The sequence below is a fragment of the Pongo abelii genome, chromosome 12 (genome assembly GCF_028885655.2).
Source record: "Pongo abelii isolate AG06213 chromosome 12, NHGRI_mPonAbe1-v2.0_pri, whole genome shotgun sequence".
NCBI lineage: Eukaryota > Metazoa > Chordata > Mammalia > Primates > Hominidae > Pongo > Pongo abelii.
Genome location: NC_071997.2, coordinates 25705300 through 25729999, shown reverse-complemented (window position 1 = coordinate 25729999; position 24700 = coordinate 25705300). Strand labels below are relative to the sequence as shown.

At 44.7% G+C, this 24700-nt stretch overlaps 1 protein-coding gene across 1 annotated transcript in view; it reads left to right on the top strand.

The window, feature by feature from the left end:
* The window catches only part of LOC100432191 (LIM and senescent cell antigen-like-containing domain protein 1), a 67870-nt gene that overhangs the window by 23875 nt on the left and 19295 nt on the right, over nt 1-24700 (top strand). The window contains 2 exon segments of the mRNA XM_054547163.2: nt 1760-1835; nt 8250-8360. Coding sequence (XP_054403138.1) covers nt 1760-1835; nt 8250-8360 — 187 coding nt within the window.

Here is a 24700-nt window from a genome sequence, read left to right as displayed (position 1 = left end):
AGGCCAAGGGGGCACAGTTGCTGGTGTAAGACATGGCACACATCATTTATAACTTCACAGGATACTTAAGGACGGGGGAAGATTAAAGTCAGCCCTCCGTATCCAGGAGCTGGATCCAAACATCCGTGGATTCAACCAACTATGGATCAAAAATATTTAGAGAAAAATAACAAAATAACAATACAAATAGTACAGTATAATGACTATTTACATATCATTTACATTGTACTAGGCATTATAATTAACCTAGAGATGATCTAAAGTATACGAGACAGGACCAGGCGCAGCGGCTTACGCCTGTAATCCCAACACTTTGGGAGGCCGAGGCGGGCAGATCAACTGAGGTCAAGAGTTCAAGACCAGTCTGGCCAACATGGTGAAACCCCATCTCTACTAAAAATACAAAAAATTAGCTGGGTGTGGTGGTGCATGCCTATAATCCCAGCTACTTGGGAGGCTGAGGCAGGAGAATCACTTGAACCCGGGAAGCGGAAGTTGCTGTGAGCCAAGATCACACCATTGCACTCCAGCCTGGGCAACAAGAGCAAAACTTCATCTCAAAAATAAATAAATAAATGTATACAAGACAGTGTACATAGGTTATATGCATTTTATATCAGGGACTTCAGCGTCTGAGATTTTGGTATCCTCACAGCATCCTAGAAACAGTATCCTGCACATATTGAGCAACAACTGTATACATAAAGGTTGAGGGCCGGGTGTGGTGGCTTACACCTGTAATCCCAGCACTTAAGGAGGCCAAGACAGGAGAATTTCTTGAGGCCAGGAGTTCGATACCAGCCTGGGCAACATAGCAAGACCTCCATCTCTACAAAATAAAAATAAAAAATTAGCCAGATGTGGTAGCACACACCTATGGTCCCAGCTACACAGGAGAACGAGATGAGAAGATTGCTTGAGCCCAGGAGTTCGAGCTGTGATCACACCACTGCAATACAGCCTGGACAACAGAGCGAGACCCTGTCTGAAAAACAAAAGAAAAGAAGCTGTCAAGAAAGAGGTTCTTGGCTGGGCATGGTGGTTCATGCCTATAATCTCAGCATTTTGGGAGACCGAGGCAGGCAGATTGCTTGAGCCCAGGAGTTCAAGACAGGCCTGGGAAACATGGCAAGACCATGTCTCTACAAAAAATACAAAAATTAGCCAGGTATAGGCCAGGCGCAGTGGCTCACGCCTGTAATCCCAGCACTTTGGGAGGCCAAGACGGGCGGATCACAAGATCAAGAGATCGAGACCATCTTGGCCAACATGGTGAAATCCCATCTCTACTAAAAATACAAAAATTAGCTGGGCATGGTGGCACGCACCTGTAGTCCCAGCTACTCGGGAAAATGAGGCAGGAGAATCGCTTGAACCCAGGAGGCGGAGGTTGCAGTGAGCCATGATTGTGCCACTGCACTCCAGCCTGGCAACAGAGCGAGACTCCATCTCAAAAAAAAAATTAGCCAGGTGTAGTGGCGTGTACCTGTAGTCCCAGCTACTCAGGAGGCTGAGGTGGGAGGATCACTTGAGCCTCGGAGGTTGGGGCTACAGTGAGCCAAGATTGTGCCACTGTACTCCAGCCTGGGCTACAGAGCAAGACCCTGTCTCATTTAAAAAAAAAAAAAAGGTTCTTGAGAACCTCCACCAAGTGCCACAGACACAGTCGTAGTTCTGTTTTAGAGTTGAAATTCTAAGCTGCCCTGCTCCCCATACTGATGTATTTCCATGTGACCAGATCTCTTTCCTCTTTCTCCAGTGGTCTCTGCTCTTAATAAGGCCTGGTGTGTGAACTGCTTTGCCTGTTCTACCTGCAACACTAAATTAACACTCAAGTAAGTCTATGGTTTTGTCCAGTGTGAATCCTAAGACTGAAAACTTTGGGGGGACACAAAAAAAAAATCCTAGAATTTAGAAAAAGAGAATTATTTGATTTCTTATTTCCTCTTTCTGTTCAGGCCTTCTGAAAGTAAAGGTGCTTCCTTTAATTGTTCCCTGTTCTTTCTTCTATTCCTTCTTTATCCTACTCAAAGGGATAAGTTTGTTGAAATTGACCTAAAGCCAGTCTGCAAACACTGTTATGAGAAAATGCCAGAAGAATTTAAGAGGCGACTTGCCAAACGGGAGAGAGAAGCAAAGGATAAGGACAAGCAGAAAAAGAAAAAGCCAGTCTGTTTGTAAACTTTTCTATCCCTGTGTCATCATTTTCACTACTTTCTCCTTTGGTTAGTCCTTTGGAATATGTTTTTATTCTGTTTCTGTCTTTTGCTTTCCTCCCCCCTGCAACTTTTGGGCATGTATTTGTAGTCATCAGAGATTGAAATACAAGTATTTGTCCTATGTAGAATTGGTCCTTTTGCATAAGTGCTAAAATTTCAAAAATTAAATGAATACACCCCATACTTAATACAATTTTGTGGTCATGTACTTCACTTACTCTGTAGACTCACTCACTCACCTCATTTTTTAAACACCATATGGTATACATTTCTTTCATTTTTTTTTTAAATGGATTTAAAGGGAAGAATTCTAATCTCTTAATAGACCCTGGAAAACGTTTTAAAGAATTTTTGTCTGATTAACTGTAGCTTTTAAAGTCCTGATTTTTGGTTTCCTTGCCACATCATTTAATTGATAAATTATAAGAGTTGTTTGATATTTTTAAAAATGCATATATTCTAAGTTATGTATTAAATTATTTCAACATGGCCAGGGATGGTGGCTCACGCCTATAATCCCAGCACTTTAGGACGCCAGAGTGGAAGGATTGCCTGAGCCCAGGATTTTGAGACCAGCCTGGACAACATGCCTAGACCCCATCTGTCAAAAAAAATAAACAAATTAGCCAGGCCTGGTGGCCCATACCTGTAGTCCCAGCTACTCAGGAGGCTGAGGCTGCTGCAGTGAGCCATGACTGCCACTGTACTCCAGCTTGGGCAACAGAGTGAGACTCTGTCTCAAAAAAAAAAAAAATCTTTCAGCATGTTTCATATCTAAGCAAAGTCCATCTGATTTACGTAAGACATCTTCTTCTGTGATGTTCAAATATGCATTCATACAATACCCATATGCTACTGTTTATGAATTCATTTCCTCAGTGTCTTCAAACTCTTTTTTTATTCCTGATTTTTATGAGAAGTATTTCAATCTTTGAAATTCTCTTGAATTACTAGCATGATTGTTCCAGTTTTCCCTCATAGTTACCATTGTGTTTGGAGCTCTAAAAATATTTTGTTTCAGTTTACATGTTTCCTTCTATAAAGAGGAATTAAATGTAAATGTAAGATTAAAACAATGAAGCCGGGCATGGTGGCTCATGCCTGTGATCCCAGCACTTTGAGATGCCAAGGCAGCAGATCACTTGAGATCAGCCTGGGCAACATGGTGAAACCCCGTCTCTACTAAAAATACAAAAAAATTAGCCAGGCATGGTGGCGGGTGCCTGTAATCCCAGCTACTCGTGAGGCTGAGACAGGAGAATCGCTTGAACCTAAGAGGCGGAGGTTGCGGTGAGCCGAGATCGTGCCACTGCATTCCACCCTGGGTGACAGAGTGAGACTCTGTCTCAAAAAAAAAAAATATAAAAAAGATTAAAACTGGAAAGCTTGCTAAGGTAGTCTGTCTGAAAACAGGAATAATTTTTTTTTCTTTTATCAAAAAAATGGCAGTTTTAATAGCTTTTGCTCTAAGATGACCTTGGGAGAAAAGCCGTAAAATAATTCCCAGTGTGGTGTTTTAAAATAGAAGATTTTTCGTTTTAAATATGTGTTTAGGAATTTCCTTTGTTACTAACATTGTCCTTTAAAATGATCTTGAAGCAAAGTCTAGTTTAATATAATGTTTAAATGCAGTAAAAATATCAGCAGATTTTATAATTTTTGTCATAGATAGCAATATACCACTAGATTTATTTCACAAATGCTACCTGAATATAATTTCACAGACAGTGAACAAGTTACCAAGTTGTATATTTACTCAATTCAAAATTAAACACTGTGGATTTCAACAGTAATAAGCTCCTGTGGTTACCTGTTGGAAATGCATTACAGATGGTCAGGAGGCTCTCTGAAAAGTTGTCTTCTCCAGGACTGTTTTAAAAATAAATTAATAATGTGTATTCCTCTAGCTTTTCAAAAGAATAGTTGAGTTCTTCAAATAGCTACAGCTTACAATACAACCACAGGTGATCTGGTTACATTTATGTTAAGAGTGATTAAAAACTTTCTTCCAACCTTTCTGTCAGATAACCAAAATAACCCCTTATAATTTAAAATTAATTAAACCCCCCCTCTCCCTCTCCCTCTCCCTCTCCCTCTCCCTCTCCCTCTCCCTCTCCCTCTCCCTCTCCCTCTCCCTCTCCCTCTCCCTCTCCCTCTCCCTCTCCCTCTCCCTCTCCCTCTCCCTCTCCCTCTCCCTCTCCCTCTCCCTCTCCCTCTCCCTCTCCCTCTCCCTCTCCCTCTCCCTCTTTTCGGTCTCCCTCTCCTTCTTTTTTCGGTCTCCCTCTGTTGCCGAAGCTGGACTGTACTGCCGGGATCTCGGCTTGCTGCAACCTCCCTGCCTCGGGCTCCTGTGACTCTCCTGCCTCGGCCTGCCGAGTGCCTGGGATTGCAGGCGCGTGCCGCCACGCCTGAATGGTTTTTGTATTTTTGGTGGAGACGGGGTTTCGCCGTGTTGACCGGGCTGGTCTCCAGCTCCTGGCCTCGAGTGATCTGCCTGCCTCGGCCTCCCGAGGTGCTGGGATTGCAGACGGAGTCTCGCTAACTCAATGCTCAATGGTGCTCAGGCTGGAGTGCAGTGGTGTGATCTCGGCTCTCTGCAACCTCCACCTACCAGCCTCCTGCCTTGGCCTCTTAAAGTGCTAAGATTACAGCCTCTGCCCCACCGCCACCCCGTCTAGGAAGTGAGGAGCGTCTCTGCCTGGCCGCCCATCGTCTGGGATGTGAGGAGCCCCTCTGCCCGGCCGCCCTATCTGGGAAGTGAGGAGCGCCTCTGCCCGGCCGCCCATCGTCTGGGATGTGAGGAGCGCCTCTGCCCGGCTGCCACCCCGTCTGGGAGGAAGTGAGGAGCGCCTCTGCCCGGCTGCCCCGTCTGGGAGATGAGGAGCACCTCTGCCCGGCCGCCCCGTCTGGGAGGAAGTGAGGAGCGCCTCTGCCCTGTTGCCCTATCTGGGAAGTGAGGAGCGCCTCTGCCTGGCCGCCACCCCGTCTGGGAAGTGAGGAGCGCCTCTGCCCGGCTGCCACCCCATATGGGAAGTGAGGAGCGCCTCTGCCCAGCCGCCCCTTCTGGGAGGTGAGGAGCGCCTCTGCCCAGCCGTCCCGTCTGGGAGGTGAGGAGTGCCTCTGCCCGGCCGCCCCGTCTGGGAGGTGAGGAGCGCCTCTGCCTGGCCGCCACCCCGTCTGGGAGGAAGTGAGGAGCACCTCTGCCCAGCTGCCCCATCTGGGAAGTGAGGAGCGCCTCTGCCCGGCTGCCACCCCCTATGGGAAGTGAGGAGCGCCTCTGCCCGGCCGCCCACTCTGGGAAGTGAGGAGCGTCTCTGCCCGGCCGCCACCCCGTCTGGGAGGAAGTGAGGAGCGCCTCTGCCCGGCCGCCCACTCTGGGAGGTGAGGAGTGCCTCTGCCCGGCCGCCCCGTCTGGGAGGTGAGGAGCGCCTCTGCCCGGCCGCCCCGTCTGGGAAGTGAGGAGCGCCTCTGCCCGGCCGCCCACTCTGGGAAGTGAGGAGCGCCTCTGCCCGGCCGCCCAGTCTGGGAAGTGAGGAGCGCCTCTGCCCGGCCGCCCCGTCTGGGAGGTGGGGAGCGCCTCTGCCTGGCCGCCACCCCGTCTGGGAGGAAGTGAGGAGCACCTCTGCCCGGCCGCCCACTCTGGGAGGTGAGGAGCGCCTCTGCCTGGCCACTCCATCTGGGAAGGGAGGAGCGCCTCTGCCCGGCCACCCCGTCTGGGAGGTGAGGAGCGCCTCTGCCCGGCTGCCACCCCGTCTGGGAGGAAGTGAGGAGCACCTCTGCCCGGCTGCCCCATCTGGGAAGTGAGGAGCGCCTCTGCCCGGCCGCCACCCCATATGGGAAGTGAGGAGCGCCTCTGCCTGACCACTCCGTCTGGGAGGTGAGGAGCGCCTCTGCCCGGCCGCCCCGTCTGGGAGGTGAGGAGTGCCTCTGCCCGGCCGTCACCCCGTCTGGGAGGAAGTGAGGAGCACCTCTGCCCGGCCGCCCCGTCTGGGAGATGAGGAGCACCTCTGCCCGGCCGCCCCGTCTGGGAGGTGAGGAGTGCCTCTGCCCGGCTGCCACCCCGTCTGGGAGGAAGTGAGGAGCACCTCTGCCCGGCCGCCCCCTCTGGGAAGTGAGGAGCGCCTCTGCCTGGCCGCCACCCCGTCTGGGAGGAAGTGAGGAGCGCCTCTGCCTGGCTGCCCCATCTGGGAAGTGAGGAGCGCCTCTGCCCGGCCGCCACACCGTCTGGGAAGTGAGGAGCGCCTCTGCCTGGTCGCCCCGTCTAGGAGGTGAGGAGCGCCTCTGCCCGGCCGCCCAGTCTGGGAAGTGAGGAGCGCCTCTGCCCGGCCGCCCTGTCTGGGAGGTGAGGAGCGCCTCTGCCTGGCCGCCACCCCATCTGGGAGGAAGTGAGGAGCGTCTCTGCCCGGCCGCCCCGTCTGGGAAGTGAGGAGCGCCTCTGCCCGGCCGCCCCCTCTGGGAAGTGAGGAGCGCCTCTGCCCGGCCGCCCCGTCTGGGAGGTGAGGAGCGCCTCTGCCCGGCTGCCACCCGGTCTGGGAGGAACTGAGGAGCGCCTCTGCCCGGGCGGCCCCATCTGGGAAGCGAGGAGCGCCTCTGCCCGGGCGGCCCCGTCGGGGAAGTGAGGAGCGCCTCTGCCCGGCCGCCCCGTCTGGGAGGAGAGGAGCGCCTCTGCCCAGGCGGCCCCGTCTGGGAAGCGAGGGGCGCCTCTGCCCAGCCGCCCTGTCTGGGAGGCGAGGAGCGCCTCTGCCCGGCTGCCCTGTCTGGGAGGTGTACCCAACAGCTCCGAAGAGACAGCGACCATCGGGAGCGGGCCATGAGGACGATGGCGGTTTTGTTGAAGAGAAGGGGAGGAAGTGTGGGGAAAGGAAGGAGAGATCAGATTGTTGCTGTGTCTGTGTAGAAAGGGGTGGGCATAGGAGACTCCATTTTGTTCTGACTAGGAGAAATTCTTCTGCCTTGGGATGCTGTTGATCTATGGCCTTTCCCCCAGCCCCCTGCTCTCTGAAACATGTGCTGTGTCAACTCAGGGTTAAATGGATTAAGGGTGGTGCAAGATGTGCTTTGTTAAACAGATGCTTGAAGGCAGCATGCTCTTTAAGAGTCGTCACCACTCCCTAATCTCAAGTACTCAGGGGCACAAACACTGCAGAAGGCCGCAGGGTCCTCTGCCTAGGAAAACCAGAGACCTTTGTTCATGTGTTTATCTCCTGACCTTCTCTCCACTATTATCCTATGACCCTGCCATATCCCCCTCTCCGAGAAACACCCAAGAATGATCAATAAATACTTCAGAAATTAAAAAAAAAAAAAAAAAAAAAAAAAAAAAAAAAAAAAAAAAAAAAAAAAAAAAAAAATAAAATTAATTAAACCTCATGGCTACCTAATTTAAAGTACTAAGTAAGATCATGTTGCCTCCAATAAAGAAATCATTCACATTATAAAAATATGATTCTTTCCTTTAGATAAATTTATCTTTAAGGTATTCTAAAATGTGATTACCATCCTAGGCAATACGGCAGGACCCTGTCTCTACAAAAAAAAATTTTTAAGTTAGCCAGGCATAGTAGTATGCACCTGTGTCCCAGCTGTTCAGGAGGCTAAGGTGGGAAGGATGGCTTGAGTCCAGGAGTTAGAGGCTGCAGCGAGCTGTGATCATCACTGCACTCCAGCCTGGGTGACAGTCGAGGCTCTGTTTCCAAAAAAAAAAAAAGTGATTGACTGTATTTAAGTAAATTATATTTACATTAGATTTCCTATTTACTTAGTACTGAAAAAAATGTAATCTACAGTCTATGTTACACAGATGGATGTATAGAACAAATTTATAAGGACTTTTTTTTCAAATGATACTAAATTTTTATATATATATCACAATAAGAATTGAGGTTAGAATTATGGTTTTTTACTAACATGAATATAATATCATCACCTAGTGGCCTTCGTTTAGTTCGGTACAATTACTTCACATCATTTATATATCTTTGTTGAATATGTTTCCACTAATTTCTTTTTTTTTATAATTATTATCTTTAGGAATAAGTTTGTGGAGTTCGACATGAAGCCAGTCTGTAAGAAATGCTATGAGAAATTTCCATTGGAGCTGAAGAAAAGACTTAAGAAACTAGCTGAGACCTTAGGAAGGAAGTAAGTTCCTTTATTTTTTCTTTTCTATGCAAGATAAGAGATTACCAACATTACTTGTCTTGATCTACCCATATTTAAAGCTATATCTCAAAGCAGTTGAGAGAGAAGAGGACTTGTATGAATGGTTTTATGTCATTTTTTTAATTAAAAAAGAAAAATTCATATAATCGTGTTTAAAACACAGATGAAGTCAGTATTTGCCTTTGTTAACCCTTATCCATTTGTTGACATGTAGACTGTTTACAAAAAAAAAAAACACGTGGTTAAATGTTAAATTTTAATTAAGGCCCCCCAAAATTAAATATGACTTTTTAAAATGAAAGGAGCCACCTTTTACATGACTCAGGTGAAAAAACAGTATAAACATTAATTTACTTTGTATTCAAAAGAAAATTCCAACTGCTGTTGGGGAAGGACACAGAAAAGAAAAATTACCACCCAAGAAAAACAAAAACAAGAAAAACAAATCTTATACAATCTTTAGTATATTTATCAAACTAGTAGCTATAAAGTGAATATGCACATTGTTAAGACAGAAAACAAGTGTAATTCTGAACTACTTGATTTTTTTTTAGTTAAATGCAATAATTATTATGCTTAGTTTTATAACCTGCTCTCCTTGTGAATTCTTCCTTCAAATGATTACTTAACACAGTAGTAATAGCTACCTAGTAGGATGTCTTTTAAATTTTTGTGCAAAAAAATTTATGCCAGGTATTTGGAAATATACTTTACAATATTGGAAAATGAAGTATTTTTAATGTATTATAGCAATTATGTTTCTAAGCTTAATGTTAAGCATGTAGTCTTAGAATAGGACATGAAATTAAATTGTATGTAGCTTGGAATGTATTGCTTCAGAAAGCTGAATGTGTATGTCAGTCATATTGCCTTTGTAACCATGCTAATATCTATGCTTTATACATACTCAAACTCGCCTTGCCTTAAAAAAATACATACTACATACTTAAATCAGAAATTCTAGCCATCTCACAGAATACCAACTAAAACTAAGTGCATTGAGATCTGAGATTGGGAAACCCAGATTCATTTACCACAGCTGTAATTAAGTTTTTAGAAACTCTATTCTCCTCTTTTTGGGGAAATCCATTGAAGTTAATTTCTGTTATCTTATTAGAAGAAAATGATGTTGAAATGTTTCAGATTTTCCATTTCAAATCTTATAATTAATTGGATTTATTTACTATAAGTAGGAGGTATAAATGACACTCTTAAATTGGAAGGAGGGGTGTTTTAATGTCTGTTTTAGGTTAAAATTAGTGATTCTATTTTTATCTAAAGTTTTATCCTGAAGTTTCAGGACCACTCTTCGTTAATAAACTTGTTAATGGAAAGCAAGCTTTATGAACATTTAAAAATGTTGCTGCTGCTTTGTTACTTAAAAAGAAAGTTGCCAAGAGAGACTTCTTAGGGAAAATATTTGGTTTTTTTTCCCAAAAATTGCTGAAATATTGTTTTGCCATTTTTAAAAAGTCTCAGGTTATTACCACTCTGCCATTAAATATTTGTATGCCTGCATTTTTAAAAATTCTGTGCATGTACTTTATAGAGTACATTCTATTTTTGTTTTCAGATACCCTACAACCAATTTTTTTTAGTAATCTTTTAGAATTAAAATTATCATAAATGATTGAAAATAATAATCACATAGTTTAAGATTGTATGTGTTCAGTAGTTTAAAACAATCTTTGCATTTGACAGTAAGAATCAAAGTCCCTTCAGTGTGCCTTTGTCAGCTAATATGTGACCAGCAATGACAACCTTGGGAGTATTTATTAAATATTATACTATGAATATAGGCAACATAGGACAGGGTTTGCAGTATAGAGTCTTGACGCTAAATTCTCATATACCTCTACACGAGAAATATGGAGGAGAAAAACAAGCATTTACATATATTCTTCATCACTTTGAAGATGCATGGCCTGAACTCAACTGCTTGTGTTTGTTTACATATCAGGCATAGCCAGGCATCTCCTGTAGCCAGAGGTTCCATTGCTGTCTTTGCTCAGTCCTCTTTTAAAATATGAATTAGTGGACAGGCGTGGTGGCTCACACCTGTAATCCCAGCACTTTGGGAGGTCGAGGCAGGTGGATCACGAGGTCAGGAGATCAAGATCATCCTGGCTAACACCGAAATCCCATCTCTACTACAAAAAAATTAGCCGGGCATGGTGGCAGGTGCCTGTAGTCCCAGCTACTCAGGAGGCTGAGGCAGGAGAATGGCGGGAACCCGGGAAGCAGAGCTTGCAGTGAGCCAAGATTGCGCCACTGCACTCCAGCCTGGGCAACAGAGCAAGACTCCATCTAAAAAAAAATAAAAATAAAAAATAAATTATGAATGAGTATTTTCTAGAAATTCAACTTGCTAAGCCTGTAATACTTAAGGGTAGTTTATCTAGATACAGTACTTTCTTCCCTGATAAGTAGTATCATTGGAGCCCTTAGGTATAGGAGAAGAGGAAGAAGTTTAAAAAGTGTACCTGGGCCGGGTGTGGTGGCTCACTCCTGTAATCCCAGCACTTTGGGAGGCCGAGGGGGGCAGATCATGAGGTCAGGAGATCGAGACTTTCCCGGCTAACACGGTGAAACCCCGTCTCTTCTAAAAATACAAAAAAACATTAGCCAGGCTTGGTGGCGGGCACCTGTAGTCCCAGCTACTTGGGAGGCTGAGGCAGGAGAATGGCTTGAACCCAGGAGACGGATCTTGGCAGTGAGCCGAGATTGCGCCACTGCACTCCAGCCTGGGTGACAGAGCAAGACTCCGTCTCAAAAAAAAAAAAATAAATAAAAAGTGTTTAAGTGGATTAAAAGAGAAACTTGGTCTAGTTCATAATATTTTTAATAGGGCTTTCCCTGGCTGCTGGAAAACTTAGGCCAGTAAGCATCTCTTTGTTTAAAGTCCTACAAGACAATTTGAAATAATTCATTGTTCATGCCAAAATTCTAAGTACTGTTTTTCTTAGCAAGTGTAATATAATCGGGAAAAATGGGTACAAGTAAAACATTCTTTGGATCATACTCAAAGCCTTATTAGCACTGCACCTGAATAATAGGTCATTTTGCCTCACTCATTTGCCAAAGTAGCCATTTCTAAGTTAAGGAAGTTTTTAGGTAGGCTCATAGCCTTGTGTTTCATTTTAGATTGTAAGCTCAATGGCAGGGATACTATATCGATAATTATGTTTTCATACAGCAACGATCACAGTATATTCTTGGTGCTTAATAAATGTTAATAATTGTTAACAATAACCTGTTGTATATTGTTTAATTTGAATGGTATATATGTGAAATACATATGAAAATTGAAGTATTCATGAATATATAATAGAAACAAGTAAATGAATAAAATGACCTGGTTACTATAGATAAGCCAAATTTTGAACCATTTAGAACAATGGTGTAGTCTTCCCTCTATTCAATGTAAATGCTGGGTTTTTTTTTATTATTCTTATTCTTAAGAAAGGAGATAACAGGCCAGGCACAGTGGCTCACACCTGTAATCCCAGCACTTTGGGAGGCCGAGGCCAGTGGATCACTTGAGGTCAGGAGTTTGAGACCAGCCTGGCCAACACAGTGAAACCTCATCTCTACTAAAGATACAAAAATTAGTAGGGCGTGGTGGTGTGCACCTGTAGTCCCAGCTACTTGGGAGGCTGAGGCAGTAGAATCACTTGAATCCAGGAGGCAGAGGTTTCAGTGAGCTGAGACTGTGCCATTGCACTCCAGCCTGGGTGACAGAGTAAGAAAGACTCCATCTCAAAAAAAATAAATAAATAAAGGAGATATACAGCTTAATAAACAATTCAGCAGGCCCTGAGTCACTGCGTGCAGTGTGTTGTTAAGACACCCACTACCAGGGCATTCCTCTTCCAGGGCTTGGTCCGCCTGGCTCTGCATCCACCTTAAATGTAGAGAATCCTGGGGGCTCTGTCTGAGTCTTGCATTCCATTTCCTTCCTTGTGGAGGTGAGACAGGTCATCACATCTCCCTGTGGGAAGTGTTGGATGGGGTGAGCACAGAGCATGCTAGACCATAGTGGCAGGAGCCCAGGGAGGGGAGGAGAGAGGAGGCTTCCTAGAGGAACTGGATCTTGAGAGATGAACAGAAGTTGGCCAGGCAGGGAAGGAGGATAGGGAGTGGGCATCCCAGGCCATGGCAGAAGGACTGCTTGAGCCCAGGAGTTCCAAGACAAGCCTGGGCAACATAGCAAGACCCCAGTTCTACAAAAATTAAAAACTAGGCAGGTGTGGTGGTGAGACCCCGTCTCTACAAAAAATCAAAAAGTTAGGCATGGTGGCACATGCCTATGGCGACCAGCTACTCTGGAGGCTGAGGATGGCTTGAGCCCAGGTCAAGGCTGCAGTGAGCTATGATCGCACTGCTGCACTCCAGCCTGGGTGACAGCGAGACCCTGTCTGAAAAAAAATTTAAAAAATCTACTTGGGAAATACTTACAATAGTAAAAGCAGGATCTAAAATACTATACATGATCATAAGTATGTGCAAAATGGCCTTTTGAAAAGATGGAGGGAATATATCGATATGTTACGGAAATGGTTTTTAAATTTTTTGTTTGGAGTTTTTTTTTTTTTTTTGTAGAGAAAGGGGACTCTTCAGATGGTGTTTTCAGCTTGCCAAAATTCTATAATAATAGGAAATGGTAACTTTATTTTTTGAACGTGCTCTGTTAAATCAATTAAATGCATATGCTACAATATTATTTTCATAATTTTTTGGCAAAATTTTCCCCACAGATGGAGCTATGCTGAGCTTTAGCTGCTTTTAAGCAGCTCCTGTCTTAATTATCACAAATTCTAACTTAGTAGAGTTAAAAGTAAAGCCTTCACTCTAATGAGCCAGTCACCCTGCCTGGTAAAATTTTAGATCTCAGAAGCCATTTACCCTTGCAATAAAAATTAGTGACATTCTGGCCAGGCGTGATGGCTCACACCTGTAATCCCAGCACTTTGGGAGGCCGAGGCAGGCAGATCACCTGAGGTCAGGAATTCGAGACTAGCCTGACCAACATGGAGAAACCCTGTTTCTACTAAAAATACAAAATTAGCCAGGCATGGTGGCACATGCCTGTAATCCCAGCTACTTGGGAGGTTGAGTCAGGAGAATCGCTTGAACCCGGGAGGCGGAGATTGCAGAGAGCCGAGATCGCACCATTGCACTCCAGCCTGGGCAACAAGAGTGAAACTCTGTCTCAAAAAAAAAAAAAAAAAAGAACAACAAGAGCAGTGGTCCCTAAGTGAAGCTTCCTCTGTATTTACATCCTCTCCTTATCACTTGCATCACCATCTGCCTCCTGTCAAATCATCGGGGGCATCAGATTCTTATAGGGGTACAAACCCTATTGTGAACTGTGCATGTGAGGGATCTAGGTTGGGTGCTCCTTATGAGAATCTGATGCCTGATGATCTGTCACTGTCTCCCATCACCCTCAGACGGGAGCATCTAGTTGCGGGAAAACAAGCTCAGGACCCCCACAGATTCTACCTTATAGTGAGTTGTGTAATTATTATATATTACAATGTAATAATAGAAGGAAAGTACACAATAAAGGTAATATGCTTGAATCATCCTGAAACCATCTCCACCACCACCAACTGTGGAAAAATTGCTTTCCATGAAACTGGTCCATGGTGCCAAAAAGGTTGAGGACCACAAAAAAAAGAAGTGCATCAGAGGCCAGGCACGGTGGCTCACGCCTGTAGTCCCAGCCCTTTGGGAGGCCTAGGCAGGCAGATGGCTTGAGTCCAGGAGTTCAAAACCAGCCTGAGCAACACAACGAAACCCCATCTCTACTAAAAATACAAAAAATTAGCCAGGTGTGGTAGCATGCACCTGTAGTCCCAGCTACTCGGGAGGCTGAGGTGGAAGAATCCCCTGAGCCCAGGACATTGAGGCTGCAGTGAGCCATGATCATACCACTGTACTCCAGCGTGGGCGACAAAGTGAGACCTTTCTAAAAAAAAAGAAAAAGCATCAGCATATAATGTGGTAAGAATCAATGTTAGAAATATGAATGGGAGGCCAGGCATGGTAGCTCATGCCTGTAATCCCAGCACTTTGAGAGGCCGAGGCAGGCAGATCATCTGAGATCAGGAGTTCAAGACCAGCCTCACCAACATGGCGAAATCCCGTCTCTACTAAAAATACAAAAATTAGCTGGGTGTGGTGGTGGGCGCCTGTAGTCCCAACTACTCAGGAGGCTGAGGCAAGAGAATCGCTTGAAACCAGGAGGCAGAGGTTGCAGTGAGCTGCAATTGCACCAGTGCACTCCAGCCTGGGTGACAGAGTGAGACTCTATCTCAAAAAAAAAGAAAAAAAAAATCTATCTATATATCTATATAGATATATAGATATATAGATATGAATGGGATAGAGATTGCTGAGAGAGACTGGGTGATTGTAGGGCATCTGCAAAGATTTCCCAAAGGTGGTGATGGCTGCACTGGGGTTTGAAAGACATGGAAGCAGCTTTCCAGAGGGAGAAAGGGGAAAGGGCGGAGGGTGGGGCGGGCGGGTGAGTGGGCTTTTTAGGCAAAGAGACCCACCTGTAAGAAGAGCCTGGTGTGATAAGAGAATGGTGAGAATTCCCATTTAGTTGAGATTAAGCTCTGGTGCGAAAGATGAAGTTGGAGACGGGTGGCTAACATGGACCTATGCCTAGCACAGCACCTGACATGGCAGAGGCAGTCAATAAATATCTGCTGATTGATTAATTGTCAGACATTGGTTGGCTTTTGGGATACTGACAACACAGTGTCTTGTCAGCTAAGAATCAGATCCTGGATGGTGGGGGTTTCATCAAAGCCATTCTACCATACAGAGTCCTGCCAAGCCTCTCCAGGCAAGAGCCCTTTATCCCACCGTACTACTGCAACCACAAAAAAGGGAATAATACAAGGAAAGATAGGACATAATAGATGATTGATGCCAGAGGAACGGGATAGTAATGTGATAGGAACTCAAAGGATAGAAAAAGCGAACACTCTGTAATAGAGTGGTCAAGGAAGTTTTCCCAAAGGGGCAGGACTTGAGCTTGGCTTTGAACAATAAGGGAAAAATGTGAAGGGAAAACCCACAGAAGGGGAGAAATTAGCTGCTAACTATCTATCTGATAAGGGATTAATAACCAAAAGATAGGGTGCGCGCTGTGGCTTACGCCTATATTCCCAGCACTTTGGGAGGCTGAGGTGGGCAGATCACGAGGTCAGGAGTTCAAGACCAGCCTGGCCAACATGGTGAAAACCCGTCTCTACTAAAAATACAAAAATTACCCAGACATGGTGGTACACGCCTGTAATCCCAGCTACTCAGGAGGCTGAGGCAGGAGAATCCCTTGAACTCAGGAGGTGGAGGTTGCAGTGAGCCAAGATTGTGCCATTGCACACCAGCCTAGGCAATAAAGTGAGACTCCATCTCAAAAAAAAATAATAATAATAAAGGGAAAACTCAGAGATGGAATTACATGCACCAGGTGTAGTGTGAGCAAAGGATTAACTTCCCGATACATTCTTGTTTCCCATATAGCTATCAAGGTCATCTTTTAGTAATGAATTAAGTTCTTTTCCAATTCAAAATTTGTCTGCATCTTTACCCAAATATCCAGATCTGATACTCTAGGCTTGGGCTAATATAGTGGGGTGCAGGAGGCTTAGGTTAAGGTTTAAAGTTCCAAGGGCTGAACCGGAATAAACGGTGTATTTATCAAGGGAAGAGCAAGGCAAAACCAACAAGTCCAAAACATGGAGGCCTCAACCGAGGTGAGGGGAAAAGTTAGGGAGCCTTAGGAAAGCTCTGAGGAGGGACCCCAATTAGGGGGACAGTAGTTAGGGTATGAGGTTTGTGAGATCAGGACTAGAATTGCTGCAAGAGACCCTATGATTGGGTGGCAGCAGCACGTTGTGGAGATAAGCCTGCTTCCTCAGCCTCTTCCTCTTGTCAGAACCCTTTGCCTCTCCCTACACATGCACACACACATGCATGCACCATGCTACAGAAACCTTTCTCAGTCTTGACATTCTCTCAAATTATGTGTTGGTCTTCCCTTCATCTTCAGCATGATGAAGTGAGGAGGTCAACAAATCTTTCCAAAAGGTAGCTGGACAAACCATTTAGCATTCTGTAATTTTACCAAAGGCACAGCACAAATGGGGATGTGTTTAAGAATGAAAGCTGGCCGGGCGTGGTGGCTCACGCCTGTAACCCCAGCAATTTGGGAGGCTGAAGCAGAAGGACCACTGAGCTCAGGAGTTCAAAAACAGCCTGGGCAACATGGTGAGACCCCCGTCTCTATTAAAAAAAAATCAAAAAAGGCATGGTGGTGCACACTTGTGGTCCCAGCTACATGGGAGGCTAAGGCGGGAGAATCATTTGAGCCCAGGAGATTGAGGCTGCAGTGAGCTGTGATCACACCACTGCACTCTAACCTGAGCAACAGAGTGAGACAGACCCTGTCTCAAAAGAAAAAAAAAAAAGAATTAAAGTGAGCCTTGGATAAGACCAGCCTGTGTCCATGGCATCTTTGCCCAGGCTGCTACCCCCATTTACCCCAGCTGTTGATAACACACACAGTGGCCCCCAGCAGGGCAGCCTGTGGAAATAAGCTCCCCTGCCACGTCGCTGCAGGAGCTGGAGGCAAGAGTGAGGAAGGTTTTAATTTGCAGCATGGCCAGTTAAGGTGGTCATATCAGTGACCAGGAGGAAGAAAGGCCACTGACTCCTAGCCTGAGGCTCTGGGCCTTTGGAGACAAGCAAATGACCTGCAGATTAGTCAGGGATGTAAGAGGGAGCTCCAGGAGGTGGGAGAGCCAGAGGGAGCTTAGTAAACTCTTCACACTACCCAAGTGGACTGAAGGCTCACAGCTGGCAGAGATTAGAGCAAGCCCAAGCCATGTCCATATGCCCAGGGCACACAGCCTGTGTCTGTGCCGGTGCCAGTGTTAGGAAGTAAAAGCCAGAACACCCTTGCAAATGGCCCGGGCAAATGGCCTGGGGCAATCTATGTGCCATTGCACATAGATCCAGCAGCAGATGGTGGAAACCATATTGGCTTTAACTGATGTTTGACTGACAAACTATGCAGACAAGAAGCAACCTCTAGGAAGCCAGCCTGAAAAATTAAAGCAAACAAATGCCAACAATAAAACTGAGCAATGACCTGAGTGAGTGCACACTGTGGAGGAGACAGGCTTCCTGCATGGAGTCCAGCCGGGAGATAGTACGGAATGCATGGAGCAGCTATTGGAAGACATTGAAAACTAAATAGTTGCAGGCAGCTTTCCCAAGAAGACCAGAACTTGAAGTACCACCAAACCAGTGGTGAGATAACCATGTTTCCCCTATGGTATCCCCTGACTAACCTGGCAGTGGGCACCAGGGTGTAGATAGAAAGAGCTCCAGAAGATGCTCTCTCTTTGTTGCTCAAGTAACAGGAAAAGGGTCTCCTAACATTCCGAGGGAATCCAGAAGTTCGTTCCTCCCCATTTTTCTTTTCCCTGTTCTCTCATACCTCAGCCCACAAGCAGTCCCACCGTGGCACTAGCACCAGCCCCAAGAGGAGCCCAGGAGCCAAGATGCAGGAGGAACCTTCTCCAATTGACAGAGCTGTGGTCCCAAGAGGGCAGAAACAATCCATGTTGCTTCTCTTCCAATTCAGTCCTCCCACTGCTTGGCTTCAGATGTAGAAATGCATGGTAGAGCCAGATAACGAAAGCCTGTTTTCTGCTTAGAAGACTAAAAAGAGAAGCCTCAGCAAATGAAAGCAACAAGGTAATTACTGAGAGAGAGTTAATCAGTGAAGCAACTCCATTAACTTGTCTACAAACCCCAGGGCTCGTTCTTGAGCTGCTCCTGCATAGATCTGGTCCTGTTCAACACACCAAAGATTGACAGCTGAACTGAGAGACCATCACCCACAGACACAACTGGCCACTGGGTAGTGCACAAGTCAGACAGAACTGAATAGTCCTGTGAAGATTTTGGACACTGAACTGACTTTGGAACCAGACTGCAGAATGGAGGGGTGGGAACTTGTGGCTTGAACCTAATCAGGTAGATTGCCTGGCCAAAATGAAAATACCTCTAATCTCCATAGGATTTAATTTCATTCAATGATTTTTTTTTTTTAGTAAATTTGCAACGTTTTACAGCCATCCCCAAAATCTAATTCCAAAATATCTCTATCACCCCAGCGAGAGACTCCATTCACGTTGGCAGTCACATGCACTCCCAGATTTCCCCTCCGCCCAGCCCTTGGCAATCACTAGTCTACTTTCTGTGTCTTTGAGTTTGCCTACTCTGGATATTTCATATACATTAAATGATATATAAGGTTTTGTGATTGGCTCCTTTCATTTAGAATAATGTTTTCAAGGCTGATTCATGTTGTAGTATGCATTGGTACTTCATTATTTTTTATGCAAAGGTAATATTCTATTGTATGGCTATACCACATTTTTCTTTGAGACAGAGATCTCACTATGTCGCCTAGGCTGGAGTATAGCGGCTCTTCACAGGCCTGATCACAGCTCCTGCATGGATCAAGGAGCGTCACTGCAGCTGCAAACTGCAGCTTCAAACTCTCAGGCTCAAGCGACCTTCCTGCTTCAACCTCCCCAGTAGCTGGGACTACAGGCACATGTGTCTGTGCCCAGTAATACCACATTTTAAAAATCCATCTTCAGTAGATGGAAATTTGGACTGTTTCCACCTTTTACTAATAAAAATAGTACTGCTATAAACATTCATGTATAGGTTTGCTTTTGTTTTCATTTTTTCTTTTTTGTAGAGGTGGGGGTCTCGCTGTGTTGCTCAGGCTGGTCTCGAATTCCTGGACTCAAGTGATCCTCCCATCGAAAACTCCCAAAGTGCTGGGGTTACAGGCATGAGCCACCATGCCTGGCCTGTATACAAGTTTTTGTGTAGACATGTTTACATCCAATTAATGAACACAGGATGCCTTTCCATTGATTTAGCTCTTCTTTAATTTCTTTCAACAGTGTTGTGTAGTTTCCAGTTTACAAGTCTTACACTTTTGGATTAAATTTATTCATAATTATTTTATTATTTTTGATAATATTATAAATGGAATTGTTTACTTAATTTTACTTGAATTGTTCATTGCTAGTGTATAAGTAGGCAACTCATTTTTTTTAATTGACCTTGTATGGTACAATCTCTGAACTCATTTATTATCACTGATAGTTTAGGTCTTTTTTTTTTAGGTTTCATTAGGGTTTTCTGTATATAAGATCATGTCATCTAGAATAGAGATAGTTTATTTATTCTATTCCTATTTCAATAGTTTTTGTTTGCATTTCTTGCCTAATTGCCCTGGCTAGAACATCCAGTACAGTGTTGAATAAAAGTGAAGAAAGAAGGCATCCTTGTAAGTCAATTTTTTTTTTTTTTGACATGGAGTCTCACACTTTGGCCCAGGCTGGAGTGCAACAGCATGATCTCGGCTCACGGCAACCTCTGCCTCCCAGGTTCAAGCAATTCTCCTACCTTAGCCTCCTGAGTAGCTGGGATTACAGGTGCCCGCCACCATGCCTGGCTTATTTTTTGTATTTTTATTAGAGACGGGGTTTCACTATGTTGGCCAGGCTGGTCTCGAACTCCTGACCTCGTGATCTGCCCACCTAGGCCTCCCAAAGTGCTGGGATTACAAGTACTTCGTAAGCCACTGAGCCCGGCCGTAAGTCAGTTTTTATACCCCTTCTTTCATCCCTGATTTTAGTAATTAGAGTCTTTCTTTTTTCTTGGTCAATCTCAAAAAAAAAAAAGGTTTATGAATTTTAAAACTTTTTCTAGGCCAGGCACGGTGGCTCACTCCTGTAATCCCAGCACTTTCAGAGGCTGAGGCAGGCTGATCACAAGGTCAGGAGATTGAGACTATCCTGGCTAACACGATGAAACACCATCTCTACTAAAAAAATACAAAAAAAAAAAATTAGCCGAGTGTGGTGGTGGGTGCCTGTAGTCCCAGCTACTCGGGAGGCTGAGGCAGGAGAATGGCATGAAACTGGGAGGTGGAGCTTGCACTGAGCCAAGATCGCACCACTGCACTCCAGCCTGGGCGACAGAGCGAGACTCCATCTCAAAAAAAAAAAAAATTTTTTTTCAAAACACCAACTTTTGCCTTTGTTGATTTTCTCTACTCTTTAAAAATGATTTTTTAAAAAATTAATAGTGGTTAAAAAAAAGATTTACCAACTTAACGTTTTTTTTTTTTTTTTGAGCCAGAGTTTCGCTCTTGTTGCCCAGGCTAGAGTGTACTGGTACGATCTCAACTCACTGCAACCTCCACCTCCAGAGTTCAAATGATTCTCCTGCCACAGCCTCCTGAGTAGCTGGGATTACAGGCATGTGCCACCACACCCCGCTAATTTTGTATTTTTAGTAGAGACAGAGTTTCTCTGTGTTGGTCAGGCTGGTCTCCAACTCCCAACCACAGGTGAATGCCCGCTTTGGCCTCCCAAAGTGCTAGGATTATAGGCGTGAGCCACACCCAGCCCAACTTAACCTTTTTTTTTTTTTTTTGAGATGGAGTCTGTCACCCAGGCTGGAGTGCGGTGGCATGATCTCGGCTCGCTGCAAGCTTGCCTCCCGGGTTCACGCCATTCTTATGCCTCAGCCTCCCGAGTAGCTGGGACTACAGGTGCCCGCCACCACGTCCGGCTAATTTTTTTTTTTTTTTTTTTGTATTTTTTAGTAGAGACGGGGTTTCACATTGTTAGCCAGGATGGTCTTGATCTCCTGACCTCGTGATCGGCCCACCTCGACCTCCCAAAGTGCTGGGATTACAGGCATGAGCCACCACACCCGGCCCAACTTAACCGTTTTTGAGTGTGCAATGCAGTAGCCTTATGTTGTTGTGCAATATATCTCCAGAACGTTTTCATCTTTTATTTCTATTTATTTATTTATTATTTTGAGACATGATCTCGTTGTCACCCAGGATGGAATGCAGTGGTGCAATTATAGGTCTCTGCAACTTCAAACTCTTGTGCTCAATCAATCCTCCTTCCTCAGCCTCCCAAGTAGCTGAGGACTACAGGTGTGCACTACTGAGCTGGGTTAATTTTTTTTTTTTTTTTTTTTTTGTAGAGAGAGAGTCTTACTTTGTTACCTAAGCTGTTCTTAAACTCCCAGCTTCAAGCAATCCTCCCACCTCGGCCTCCCAAAATGCTGGGATTACAGGCATGAGCCACCACTTGGCCCAACTTTATCTTTTAAAACTTGAACATCTATACCCATGAAACAACTACTCTCCATTTCCTCCTCCCCCTAGTTTCTGGTGATCACCATTTGATTTGCTGTTTCTGTGAATTTGACTACTTTAGATACCTCATATAAGTGGAAGCATACAGTATTTGTATTTTTGCGACTGGCTTATTCCACTTAGCATGATGTCCTCAAGGTTCTTCCATGTTATAGCATGTAACAGAATTCCTTTCCTTTTTAAGGCTGAGTAATACTCCATTATTTGTATATACCACATTTTGTTTATCCACTCATCGGTTGATGAATATTTAGGCTGCTTCTGCATGTTGGCTATTGTGAATAATACTGCTATAAATCAAATAGCAAATATCTCTTAAAGTGCAATGTGCAAATATCTCTTAAAGACCCTGTTCTCAATTCTTTTGGATATATGTCCAGAAATGCATACGGCAATTCTATTTTTATTTTTCTGAGAACCCATCAGATTGTTTTTGGTAGTAGCTACACCATTTTGCATTGCACAAAAGCTCCAGTTTCTGTGCATCCTCTTTAACACTTGTGATTTTCTGCTTTTTTGATAGTAGACATCCTAATGGGTGTAAGATAATATTTCCTTGTGATTTTGATTTGCATTTCTCTAATGATGATCAGCAATGTTGAGCATTTGTTGTTGTGTTTTGTTTTTGTTTTTGTTTTGAGACACAGTCTCACTCTGTCACTCAGGCTGGAGTACAGTGTTGCGATCTTGGCTCACTGAAACCTCTGCCTCCTGAGTTCAAGCTATTCTGTGCCTCTGCCTCCCAAGTAGCTGGGATTACAGGTGCCTGCCACTATGCCCAGCTAAGTCTTGTATTTTTTTTGAAGGTTTCAAAATGTACTTTATTTCTTCAATAATGCCATAACTTAATGGGTACACAGTGTTTTAACTTGGTATCAATTATGAGCTGTTTTTTAAACAATTCATTATTATACCAGCTGGGATGATTACTGATCTCTCCATTCCTTTGGGGTGACTCTGCCAGCAGGGTCCAGGTTCCATTCTATTCTGATTTGTGTTGCTACATATGTCCATATAGCAATACAGAAAGTGGCTCCACTATCTAATACAGCATTATCATATTGTCATGAAAATCAGGTGAACTTTTCTGGTGGCTCTGCCTTGCCATTGTTTGCTGAATGCTTTGATCTTGGAGATGACTTAGTGCATTTTTTGACCGAGCGAAACATCGTGAAGGTGAAGATCGAACCGTGGGAATGCAGCTGCTGCTTTGGTGCAAATTCCAGTTTTTGTATTTTTAATAAAGATGGGGTTTTGCCACGTTGGCCAGGCTGGTCTCGAGCTACTGACCTCAAGTGATCCACCACGCCTTGGCCTCCCAAAATGCTGGAATTACAGGCATGAGCCACCGCACCCAGCCTAAGCATCTTTTCTTAGGCTTTTTATACATTTCTGTATCATCTTTAGAAAAATGTCTAGTCCAGCCTTTCGCTCACTTGTTTGTTGTTGTTGAGGTCTCTATTGTTTTTCTAGTTTCTTTTTCACTAATTTCAGCTTTGACATTTATGTCCTTCCTTCTGCTTGCCTTAAGCACGGTGTGCTCTTTTTTTCCCCAGGCTATTGATTTGAGATCATTTTTTTTAAGTCCACTGATATTCAAGGTAATTATTGATAGGTAAGGATTACCACTGTCATTTAAAAAATTGTTTTCCTGGCTGGGCGCGGTGGCTCACGCCTGTGATCCCGGCACTTTGGGAGGCCAAGGTGGGCAGATCACCTGAGGTCAGGAGTTCAAGACCAGCCTGACCAACATGAAGAAACCCCGTCTCTACTAAAAATACAAAATTAGCCAGGCGTGGTGGCACATGCCTGTAACCCCAGCTATTCAGGAGGCTGAGGTAGGAGAATCGCTTGAAATCAGTGGGGGGAGGTTGTCGTGAGCCAATATCATGCCATTGCACTCCAGCCTGGGCAACAAAAGTGAAACTTCATCTCAAAAAAAAAAAAAAAGTTTTCCAGATGGGCACAGTGGCTCATGCCTGTAATTCCAGCATTTTGGGAGGCCGAGGTGGCAGATCACTTGAGGCCAGGAGTTTGAGACCAGCCTGGCCAACATGGTGAAATCCTGTCTCTACCAAAAATACAAAAACTAGTTCCATGAGGTGGTGCACACCTATGGTCCCAGCTACCCGGGAGGCTGAGGCACGAGGATTGCTTGAACCCGGGAAGCAGAGGTCGCAGTGAGCCAAGATTGCGCCACTGCACTCCACCAGCCTGGGTGACAGAGTGAGATGGTGTCTCAAAAAAAAATTGTTTTCTAGTTGTTTCATAGATCCTTTGTTCCTTTCTTCCCCTCTTACTGTCTTCCTTTATGATTCAATGACTTTCTGTAGTGGTATGCTTTGGTTGCTTACTTTTTAGAGGTCATTTTTTTTAAAAATATAGTCTTTACAGGTATACATTTCCTTCCTAATGTTGCTTTAGCTGTATCCCATAAGTTTTCATATGTTGTATCTTCATTTATCCATCTCAAATTTCTCTAATTTTCTAATTTCACATGTCGTGATTTCTTCTCATTTCCTGTGTACTTTCTAATTTCCCCTGTGATTTCTTTTTTCTTTTCTTTTTTTTTTTGGAGTCAGAGTCTCGCTCTGTCACCCAGGCTGGAGTGCAGAGGTGCAATCTCGGCTCACCGCAAGCTCCACCTCCCGGGTTCACGCCAATCTCGTGCATCAGCCTCCTGATTAGCTGGGACTACAGGTGCCTGCCACCATGCCTGGCTAAATTTTTTTTTTTTGTATTTTTAGTAGAGACGAGGTTTCACCGTGTTAGCCAGGATGGTCTCGATCTCCTGACCTCATGATCTGCCCGCCTCAGCCTCTCAAAGTGTTGGGATTACAGGCATGAGCCACCACACCAGTTTACCTTGTGATTTCTTATTTGACTAACTGGTTATTTAGAAGTGTGTTGTTTAATGTCCAAATGTTTGTGAATTTCTCAAATTTCTGTTGTTGATTTCTAATTTCATTCCATTCTGGTCAGAACACATATGCTTTATGATTTCAATTCTTTTAAATTT